At 32.7% G+C, this 12457-nt stretch overlaps 1 protein-coding gene across 1 annotated transcript; it reads left to right on the top strand.

Moving 5' to 3' along the window:
* Positions 1-5366: 5366 nt before the first annotated feature.
* LOC119834866 lies at positions 5367-8469 on the top strand. Its single transcript, XM_038359384.1, has 2 exons — positions 5367-7052; positions 8395-8469. The coding sequence occupies exons 1-2, from the start codon at positions 5367-5369 to the stop codon at positions 8467-8469; spliced, it is 1761 nt and encodes a 586-aa protein (XP_038215312.1).
* Positions 8470-12457: the final 3988 nt, after the last annotated feature.

Below are 12457 nucleotides of genomic sequence, written 5' to 3'. Positions count from 1 at the left end.
CACGTTATAGCAGAGAAGCAGTAGCATTCATTATAACGTATGTAAAAACTCGTCAGTTTTCACATCACTGTTACTAACATGCGAAACAGTTGTAAAGAGGCTAATTAATCATGTGAATTTGGCTTCTGTTTTTATAAAACATTTGTTGCGTGTAAAACTGTATTTTAAGGAAGATTGAATACTGATTCTTTGTTGAAAATGAGAACATTATAATTGTTTGAGTAATAACAAATAACGCTATATATCTACTGTCTAATACGCTTCTGTTTTAAATGATATTTACTTAGAAATGTGTTATCGTAAAACTGTATAAATTATGTCACTCAGTGTAGATGTAGTTATCTCATAGTGAAAGATATTTTAAAATCAATTTAATACTTTGTATGCAAACATTAGAAACATACACAAAAACCCACGATTGCTTATGTTTATTAGAAAGACCAGTTTAAATAGATACCGTAGTTGAAGCCAATACAAGAGTCAAAAAGAATCTGAAATATTTTCAATACCTTGGAATTGGCGAACCCAGAATTTCAATCTCAACAGCACTAAAGCAAGTATTCTAAATTCTGCACATAATTGTCAATTTGCTCTAGAAATATTATAACTGAGATATGCAATAAATATCAAACATTATAATAACGGAATGTAAAATATAGTTGACCTAATTTCAATGAACACCATAGTGTAATATTATAAAAATAGTGTTTTTGTTTCTATTTTGCGTCGCAATTGAGTAACAAATAAAATATAGAGAGTCGACTAATGACAAGCTCTAATTTGATCGTGCTAACAATTGAATTGAAAAGGAAATTTAATGATTTCTATTGTTTTAATAATAATGCCTCGTATTTTCCTTCTGCGTCAGATTACATGCCGGTTTAATTGTTTTTTAGTTGAAGAATCAATGTAACTTCGCTATTTTCCTTCTCCTTCACTTCCTTCCTTGAGGTATTCGATATACATAAATGAGTATAGTATTAGCAACAGGCAACAATTTAATTGAATTAAATCAGACCTAGTTAGTTTTTAAGTTATATTCATACCTAATCCTAAATATTACGTATTATATATGCTACAGCTCTCTCTCTCTCTGGATCAAAGAGCTATTGTAGTATTCCCATACTAGCGTCCCAAACTAGAAAAGTAATTACACGCTTATTAGGTAATTTGTCCATTAATAGTAAACTATAAAACCGCCCACAGGTTCATAACTTCAGCAGAGGTAATTAACCTCGATGGAGCACGGACTAGGCTTTAAATTAATTTTAAACTGAGTTTTGAAACAGCTCCATTGTATCAGTTACTCCGAGCTATGTTAATACAAATAATGCGAGACTTACGGAGAGTTACCTGATAGCCTGGATGAGTTTATGTACTTATTTACCAATTAAATGTACTGCACTCATATAAATGTACTTACAAATATACATTTTACTCGCTGCACCCGGCAAACGCTGTTCTGCCTTACTCTTATCGTTTAGTGGTATGAAAAATAGATGTTAGCCGATTCTCAGACCTACCCAATATGCTTACCAAATTTTAGAGGAATCGGTCAAGCCGTTTCGGAGGAGTATAGAGACTAACATTGTGACACGAGAATTTTATATATAAGACTAGCTACACCCGGCAAACGCTATTCTGCCTTACTCTTATCATTTAGGGGTATGAAAAATAGATGTTGGCCGATTCTCATAGATACCGGATAAGCACAAAAAATTTAATCAAAATCGGTCAAGCCGTTTCGGTGGAGTATGGCAACGAAAACTGTGACACGAGAATTTTATATATTAGATATAGAGTGTAAGGCAATAATGTGTAGAAAAAAATATGGAGTAACGTTCCAATAATATTATTGCAATATAAAAAGTAAATAAACGATTTACTGTACTATACATTGTTAGATAAATTTCAACAATCACACAAATTCACACTTCTCACCTCACAATGATATATTATTTGAAACAATCCCGTTTTCTATCAGAGAAGTTTGCATAAGAAGGTATTATAAGTTATAAAATTATTGTTTATTTTCACCCGTGACTAGACCAATCTGCATCTACGTCATTCGATGACGCCACACATGTGGGGAGTTTGTTTGTACGAGGGGACCTATCGCACATGGTAAAATATTATTCCATTTAAAACGCCCATGGGAACAAAACACCGATTTCCCTTCCACCAATCCGTCAACGATCCATTACGTTAATGATAGGTACCTTCCGAAACTAAGCTACCAAGTTTGGGAAACATAAACATTAAAAATCAATGATCTCTGAACCAACATTTAAAGTTATCACTCTGTTTATAATGATATTTAAACATTTACGTTTCTTCAACAAATATCTCTCAATAAAGTTTTTACAGCAGAAACACATACTTTAAATCCCCATCCTTCAACGGTCAAGGCCAATAAAACGCGAAATAATAACGATTATCCAAATAATAAAGCCTAAAAGTTGTAAAGGCTAAAGTGGTCAAATCTACGCGATTCGAATTCATCCGAAAGCCACTCGTGGTCCAAGAAGCTTTGATCAAACCGCCAATTAAAATGCCTTAGACAATTTGACCAATCCACAAACAGTCTGTATTCATATACAATATATAAAAGATGAGAAAAAAAACCTCAAACGAAATATTCCGTGTGAATCTACATATAACATATGGATGTTATACGTAGTAAAGTACGTAGTAATATAATGTAGTAATGTATGGACATTCAATGAACTTGGATTCAATATATTTACATAAGTGGAGATTTATTGATGGTATATTAAGAATATATAAAGGTTGTAAAAAAAACTAAATTACTTAATACATTAGCCAGATCTGTCTTTTAGTAGAAATTGTCTTTATATCATTTTAAGCTTAGTTGGCTTTTGAATTTGTCACTATTCTACGTAATTTTTCAAAAATTTACAGCAAACCTTATAAGAATATAACAAAAAAGTTTCTATTTTCATTAATTCGTTCTAAAATTGTTTAGTGCTAAGTAGGTTATTAAAAAGTTAGTGAATTAAATTAAAAGCATTGAATTCATGTTAAACGAAATATTTTTCAAAATAAGACTTGAATAATAAATTCAATTGTTGTATGCGATGGAAGTATTTCCAGCATTCTTCCCTATGAAGTTTTATCATTACAGTGACTAATAACAACTCACTGGAACTATAAATTTTCATTAACGTCAACATACTCCATGGTCTTTTTCTCTTTGTCAAATCTCAGTCCAATTAATTTGGTCGGAACCCTCGATTCGTCGCTAAAATTTCGGAATGCGGTTCGTTTGTGCCTGGGAACGCCCTGAATCGTCATCCCATCCGATAGGCATTCAACTTTTAGCTTTATTTTAACCTAAAATATTTGTAATATACAAGCGCTGACCCCGTAATTTTTTTACCATGGGAAGTGAAGGACTTCATTATATTATACTTATCAAATTGGTATTCCGATATCATTCATATTATGTGGTTTGTATGTTCGAAATTATAAGATATCACTTAAATGAACTGATATAATGAAGAGGCAAATTGTATTTTTGATTTTTTTGTTTGTTTTGTTACTGTATAACTGCGTTTTCAACCGATTGGTGTTGTGTTGATGGGAAATTGTCATTTGGCCCCATTTTAGAATCGAAAGTGGTGTCTTTTTCTTGAGACGTGGTTGAATTTTTTTGAAAAAATGAAATGTTGTTTGTAGCGTGACGTTCAGACGTTTGGTCTTACCAGCGAAAAGATCCAAAGGAAAATTGGTATGAATAAAGTATGAATTCTCATAGGAGTCTATGTCTGTGTCGAGAATAAAACATATCAATTTGAGTAAAGTTTTGAACCCGAGTACTTCGCCTTACCGTAACGACGATTTAAGCTGCTAGACCAGCATCCGTACGTGACAGCGTAGTTTTATCTTGAAATAATTCCTCGAAAATGAGAACTACGCAGGTGAAGCCGCAGTAAGGGGTACGAACATTCTCAAAGTAAAGTTAAATCCTCGCAATTACATTAACAATTTGAACGCGAGGAAAGCCACGGGCAAGGGCACATATTTCATATTTTTGCTATCCCAGATCAACCCAATCGAAACATCGACAATGTGCTGGTAAATCTACTTACAAATTAAAAGTTTTAGTATAATATATCACTACATAATACAATTTCAATATAATATTTAAGCGCCATCTACATAACCTTCTACGAATGACGGCTGGTTCACGATTAGGTAAAACGGAATTTATCTAATTGCACGCCATCTTTTGAATGAAAGCCACAATATGATATAATATATATAACATAGGATGTTACGTGCATGTACGTTGGACTAAAGAATATAAAGAATTCAATTTACTCGCATGCCGGACATAGTATTATTTTATCATAGTACTTTTAATTACCTTTATAGGAATTAAGCGCAGTTTTGTGAGTATTAATGTCGTATTATAAAGATAAGTCAATGAACCTAGTTCTTCCGCCATTGTCAAGCTTTCCTTTTTTATTTCAGTAAACATTCTTACAGATCACAATTTTGGATCCAACTGTGATAGGTAACAATATTACGATGACAATTACAATATCGTCTTTGGACATAACTATTGAAGCAAATAACATACAACTTAATAAACAGTGTTCATGTGACTACTACCGACTGATAATAGAGCTGTGCTAACTCTCACCATCAGCCCATATATGTTCCCACTGTTGGGACACAGGCCTCCTATGAGGGTTATGGCCCTAATTCACCACGATGGCCAAATGCGAGTTAGTAGATGTCACATGTCGTCGAACTTTTGATTCTTGGATATGCTGGTTTCCTCACGATGCCTCGCGTTTTGAGCAGTGGTAATGTTACACATGTGCAGATAAATTGAAAAATCAATTTATTTCCTGCACGCTCGCCTGGTCTCGAACACCGACTTGTCGATTTTAAGTCCGAGATCATCACCACTGAGCCACCCCTGATTTTGTGCTAACTCTATGTGATATAAATGCTTACGCTATTCAAGGATTGAGAAATTCTATTGGTAAAAATCAACGGCATAAGACATGTAAAGTCAGGTAATATTGCTAGTTTCTGAATTGATGTAGTTTATAATACACCTACAAAGAACGCGAGTATACAAAGATATAATCAACAAACAAATAATTATATGGTATACAAAGCATCAAAAACAATGAAGCTCGGCCGATACAATTATTTTTAACAAGACTACTCAAGTATGTAAAATATACATCTGGTTCAGAATAAGATTAATGATTGAATGTCCCAAAATCATTTATATCAGCCATTTTACATATATAATGCACTCAGAATTAGTATAAAAACAAAAATTACGCACATCTTACCTTGTATTTAACTTTCCTCCAACAAGTATGGTAGCGTTAAATAAGATTTATTGGCTTGATTTAGTCGTATTCGCGTTTGCGTGTTCTAAAAAGTCTGTATTTCTTTTCGAAAATAATAATTTTCTTGATTATCAAAATGATCCCATATCAAAATGTGTTGCTAAAATAGTTGATAGTAACTTTGAATGTGGCACTCAATTGACTTATGTCTGTGATAGAAAAACCTGTTCATATCTAGGGAACACTAACAGAATATGCTATCCTTTCTTAACCAGAGACTTTAAAACTAAATTTTGGCTTCTCAAAACTGACGTCTATATCATAGTTATAAAACACCCCAGACAAATATTGTTCCAATTAACGTCGTTAAAAAAAGATTCCTTGTGGAACGCCGGAGCAAAATTTATTTTAGTCGTTTTAAATGGTGATGTTCATGACTTACGCCACATATTCTTTCAATTAAGCAAACTATATATTTACAACATCGTCGTTGTCTCAGTTGTCCGTAACAATAAGTCTAGGATCCAATTATATACTTATAACCCCTTCTATAAAGATGTTTGTGGTAAAAATTACTCTAACATAATTAATTTAGAAGACTGCAACGACATCGAAAATAAGAAGTTATTCTTTAATAAAGTTCCAAATTATTTCACAAAATGTTCCTTTGAAGTGGCAGCGATGGAAGAAATACCGCAAATTATAAAACCAAATAACGAAATGTTCCGCGTCGGAGGAAAACATCTGGAAGGTTTGGAAGAATTTATGCTCAAAATTATGGCAAAAAAGGAACATGTCATCTTGAATTTTCATTACTATACGAATGTTTCGAGTGGATTCGTTTTACCCAATCTGACAAGTACCGGTCTACTCCGTCTTTTGGAACATAATAAAGCAGATATAGTAATAGGAGGCTACTTTTTAATGGAAAGTCGCGCAGATATATACGATTACATCTGGGGATACAGCTACGCAAAAGTTCTAGTGATTACTCCGGTTCCTAGAGATTTGATATGGGTGAAAGTGATTTTCTATGGCTTCAGTTCTACCACTTGGATATTAGCTTTTTCAACGTACTTAATTGTGTATGTTCTCATCAATAAAATATTTTATAAGTACGTAAAAACGAGAACAGGTTTTATCTTAGCTATTAAATTGGGCGACTACTTTTTCGGGCATGCTGATAAGATGTTGATTAAAATGAAACAATTGAGGGGTATCCTAATAGTTTGGATATTGTTCACATTTTATATGAACAATTTTTACACAACTGCATTGTTCAGTTTGACAACATTGGATTATAAAGAAAAAGTTACCTTTGATCCATGGAACTTGAAAAGTATACCTTACGAGCCTTGTATTATTGATGAGAGTAAAAACTTTTTTTTGTTCGTCTTCAACATAAAATTACCAGAGAAAACGCAACCTGAATGTGAAAACCTTGGATTGGCCCTCGATAGTGTTGCAAGAAGTCAAGCAATGTATACACTTGAAATGGATTACAGTTTTTTACTAAGAGCTTACAAATACTTTGACAATGACGGCCGTCCGATGCTTAAACACTATACATTTACAAATGAAATATTAAACTTTTACATGAACAGGGGATTTCCACTGAAGAAGAAGTTCATAAAACACACCAGTCATATTTTTGAATCAGGATTAATTCAATATCAAATGAAAATGTTATGTCTTCGAAAAAACTGCAATTATGTACTTGATAAAATGAGATTACGGATATTTCATGCACTGACATTGTATAGATTCAAACATACATTCTCCATACTTTTGCTCGGTTATATTATTGCGATTATGACTTTTATAGTCGAAGTCATTAAAACAAGCTAATTGAATAAAATGAAAAATTAATGTTTAGAAATGTTATATTTGTAGTTAAAGCTGTCACAATCTAACATAATATAATGCGTGTAGGTCAGAAAATGATTTTCGCAGTAGAAAAGAATGCTTTTTTGGCTAAACTTCATAATTTTAAAATTTATTTTAATCTTGTTCGCGTGAACTTTGAACATCTGGAGGATTCAAGTAATTTTTTATTATTTAAACTTTTCTTCCGCAGGAGATCCCAAGAGTGCCTACACTGAAATTGGCACTAGGCTATTTAATAACAATAACATTGCAAATAATTAAAAAAAAATCTCTTCATATTTGAGGTTTTTCCTTCAGGAACCAATATATAAAGACCGGAAGACATCATCACTGAAAATGAGTCACAAACAATTACTGCCTTGACATACTTGCCAAAGTCCACATCGGGAGTTTCAAATCTTCAATTTTCATAAGTCAACAGATTTTTTTTTTTTATAAATGCAATTTACAGGCACAGTATCTTAAATGCTTTATTAGATGTATTAATAAGTGTCTTTTTGAAAATACAATTTTCAAAATCTACATCCGACATAGAAATACTGTTTGTTGACACTTTTGAGACAAACATGTTTGGATGCAAACTTATTGACAATGTGTGTGAGTGGGATGCCGATAGTGTCAAATGTATCAAACTTTAACAATTTCAAATTTGTCGCTGAGAATTCGGTATCATATCGGTATAATATCGGTAAAAAGAAGAAATAGAGAACACTTAATATAGTAGATAGAAAAAGATTTTCACTTCAAGAAAACATTGTATTATTTTATTTTAAATTCCATTCACAGACATAATAAATCTATAAAGCCGTTGAAATAAAGTCTGTGTAGCTTGTTATTGTTTATTTTATTTCACACAAGTATCCTACTTTTAAAGCTTTGCTTACGCATACAAGCAAAAGATATATAATGATACTCAAAAACCTTCACATTACAGGACATTGAAAAAGAGTAAATATTTATAACGAATTAGAAAATAGATAAATTTAATTACCTATATGCATGAATTGGGCCAGCTCGCACCAGAGAAGAACCTACGAGCATAGCGTGCTGCTAGCGTATTTCGTGCTGTGGGTGGGGAAGCTGGAGGCCAGTTACTTTCCATTCAATCCTATCCTTACCCCTTATAATCATGGGGTAATGGGATGTCATCATCCCATTACCCCATCAGGTGAACCACCAGATCGGCTGTGAACACCACCCACTTTTCCCCGGCGACTGGGGACTTAACGCTCCGTGCGTTTGATCGCGCGCATTCACGTACTACACTGCTCGAGCGACGTATGTCATTTACAGCTCTTTTATGAATTGGTAAAACATTGTATTATTTTATGTTGTTAAAAACTTAATTCTGTTATAATAATAAGTGAATCCTGTGTTTGTTTTACGCGAGTTTAATACATTTAGGAATTAAAGACTTTTAAAATAGATAAATTTTCTCAGTCTCCCTGTGACCACGCTCACTGTAAAGTGTGCGAAACGTCGGGTTAATAATACAATGCGTTTAAAATCTGTTAAAAAGTCTTTAATTTCCAGAAGAAATTAACTGTAAATGCAAGTAATTAACTCTCCAATCAGGTTTAGCTAACCTATGCTAAACTAAACTAAACATTAACCTGGGTAGCAGATAGTCTGTGATATATACGAGAATTCACACAAAGACTTTCATTGAAAAACAAAGAAAATCAGGAGAGTCCTTCTAAATGGATCGTTTAATACGGATCTCCAAAACGCTTGAACTATTGGAGTATCTTTTTACCTTAGGGGCGTCCATAAATTATGTGAGGTGTTTAAGGGAGGGAGGGGGTCAAGTAAAATCTTTCCAAATCTCACTTGGGGGAGAGGGGAGGTTTTAATAAATATCACGTATTCTTATTTAACAGAAAACCGTGAAAATAAAATTTAGTTAAAGTAAAAAAAAAATCTAGAAAAATTTACGTATGTCAAAACTTGATATATTAGTATTCGTTATTTATCCTTTTAAATCCCGCGGACGTATGATTTTTTCTTTTCCTTTCTTAAATCCAATGGGTTCATAGTCAAAATACATTTCAAAAAACCTCACGTGAGATTTAGGGAGGGGGGAGAAAGGTAAGGAAAATCTCACGAAATCTCACCAAGGAGGGCGGGGGGGTCAAAAAATCCTGAAAAATGTCTCACGTAATTTATGGACGCTCCCTTATTTGTTATTACTAATGACCTTGGTATACCTGCAATCTACACAGATAGATTTTATTTACCCTACGAGAAATAAAAATCGAAAGCAAATAACAAAATTATAAGGCACAGTTTGATAACCGTCATTGTAGTATTTGAGATGTTATATCGCATAATTATGTACATCATACCTCATTGCAAGACAAGCTTTCTAGTTTTTAAACTACAGCTTTATCTGTAATAATAAAATCAAGTATCGAAACTATGGCGAAGTTGCTAGACGTTGCCATAATTTTTCCCCTATTTTTCATGGGCCCGAAAGTAGTTACAGGCAGTCATAATTACTCACAATCACTAATCGCTCGTGATGATGATTTCATACAATATCCTCAATCAGAATGTGTTAAAAAATTACTGAATAATTTCCCTTGTGGAACACACCTGAGTTATGTATTCCCCGCGGACAGTATGGTTAAACTCATTGATATTGATAATAATTGCTTCAGTTTCACAGCAAGAACGTATGAAGCTAATGATTGGCTCATAATGCCTGATGTCTATGTTATATATTATAGATTTGTCGTAAACGGATCTAAAGCATGGCACATTAGACACGACCTTATGTGGAATCCAAGGGCCTCTTACATTTTTATTGTTACTGAAGAAATCAATGAAGATGAACTGGGAAAACTATTTGATAAATTTTTGAAATATAACATTTATGACGTCGTCGTGATCGCAAGTATGAATAATACTCAAATATTTTTGACATATTTTCCTTTCGGCAATGGAAATTGTGGTAAGAAATACGATAAAATAACAAGCCATAAAACATGCCCCCATTCTTTTGAATTTAAATTAAAAACACATTTTACAGGGTGCTCTGTAAATGCTTTATCAACTCCGTTTAAATCAAGACGTCGATCAGAAACAGTCAGAGATTACTTTCACACTTTAGAACAGTACACTTTAAATATATCCGCCGAATCAATCGGCGTAAAGATTAATTATATTGTTGCTAACGATACTTATAATGGCCTCATAGAAAAGATGATTGATATAATATATGATGCGAAAATACTTACTAGAAACAAAATTACTTCACATGAATTTATTTATGGTTTCAAATATTCAACAATGAAAATCGTCGTACCATGTAGGAAACAAAATATGGCTAATATTATTTACAAACCATTCGGTACGTGGTCGTGGATTTCTATATGTGTTTCCTTCGTCTATGTTAATATAGCCACGAAAATATACCATTACTTATTTAATAAATTCAAAAATCACAACATATATCCTATACAGTTATTGGATTATTTATTTGCTCATGGAGATCAAAATTTGTTCAAAATTAAACGATTCAGGATCATTCTGATCGTGTGGATTTGGTACAGCTTCTTCGTTCACAGCTTTTATAATAGTGCAATCTATAGTTTGCTGACTACGAATATTCATCAAGAAAATAGGATCACATTAAACAACTACCGAGAGTTGGAATACAAGCCATGCATATCCGACAATGTGAGAGAATTTTATAATTCAACTTATAATGTTGAATTTCCCGGAGAAAAAATACCACAGTGTCGTCATGAAGACTCTGTCATTAAAACAATCAGCAACAGCAATGACTACTATACCGTGGTCTCTGACACCTTGTATAATCTCAATTGCAGATTTTATGTGGACGACAAATCAATTAGGATCAAGCACGCTTGGGATTTTTCGAATAATTTGATTTATGTTTTTTACATAAATCGCGGATTTATAATTAAAGACGCGTTCAAAGAATACATTCTTCGTGTTTTTGAGTCAGGTATGCTTATGAAACATTTCCACGATTATATTAAGGAAAAAAAATGTTCCCTAAACAATCATCGCATTCGCCAAAAACAAAAACGATACCAAGTTTTGAAACTGAATGATTTAAGTATTATATTTTTTATACTCGCCGCTGGGTATTTGATATCGTTATTTTGTTTTTTAATTGAAATGTTAGTACATTATTATTTTCGTCGCTCGCCTGTTTAAAGACTAAAAAAGGCTCCCTCGCTCTCTTCTCCTTATATTAGCTGTTACAGACATAAACAAATCTCCTTAATTTTTTTTTCTAATACTTTCATAATTAGACGTATATGAAACTTTTCGAGGTATAATGTCTAAATTGAATATAATAGTATATAGCTGTGTTTGAGCATTGTAAAACTTCATTGTTATGAGATAATTTTTTCTATGCTCCATTTTAACCTGTCTACATTATGATTATACATAATTACTTCTTATCGAAAAAGAATTGAATAAATCTTGGAAAAAGTTATCTTAACGAATAAAACGAAATATGTGTATAACGCTTTGTTTTGATTAGAATTACATACACTTATTTAGTTTTGTCAAATTAACGATCTTGAGTTTTAATAATAAATAATCAGAATTGAACTGTTTTTTATTATTTCTGGAACGTTTATCTTTATTATATATACGGTGGTCATCAATACTAATGTAAATCATATAATAATGTACAAAAGTTCATTTTAACTTTCAATTTATTTTTCACATAGCTGGCAACTGAGCTTCGCCTGATGGTAAGTGATTGGTGATCACTTACGCCCATGAACATTCGCAGAGTTAGTGCCTCTGTGAATGCGCTGCCTGTTTTTAAGGGGTAAGGGATATGGAAAGGATTGACGACTGGAAAAAAGGAATTGACTGGGAGGAAATTTTACTACAAACTACACACCAAATTTAGTTCATATTGTTCAAAATTCAAGTTAACCGTTAGATGCTAAAATTCTCAACGGTTTTATCAATAATTGATTGGATGAAATGGATAACAAAAACCTAACCTTCAAATTGTAAGAACTAGACCAAATTTAAATGAGTCCACATGCTATTAATATAAAAGCACCATCAAAAGCAGTTCACTACTAAAAAGTTATGAAAAACAAACTCAAAAAATACAGTCGAATTGATAACCTCCCTATTATTTTGAAGTCGCTTGAAAAAATAGCTTTTCGGAAGAAGTGAGCGTTGCAGTTGGGCTTGTGTGTGAACTATTAACAAAAGTACTTTATATT

This window comes from Zerene cesonia, chromosome 20 (genome assembly GCF_012273895.1).
Source record: "Zerene cesonia ecotype Mississippi chromosome 20, Zerene_cesonia_1.1, whole genome shotgun sequence".
Lineage (NCBI taxonomy): Eukaryota > Metazoa > Arthropoda > Insecta > Lepidoptera > Pieridae > Zerene > Zerene cesonia.
The sequence above is the reverse complement of the archived record's forward strand: the minus strand, read 5'-3'. Positions and strand labels throughout refer to the sequence as shown.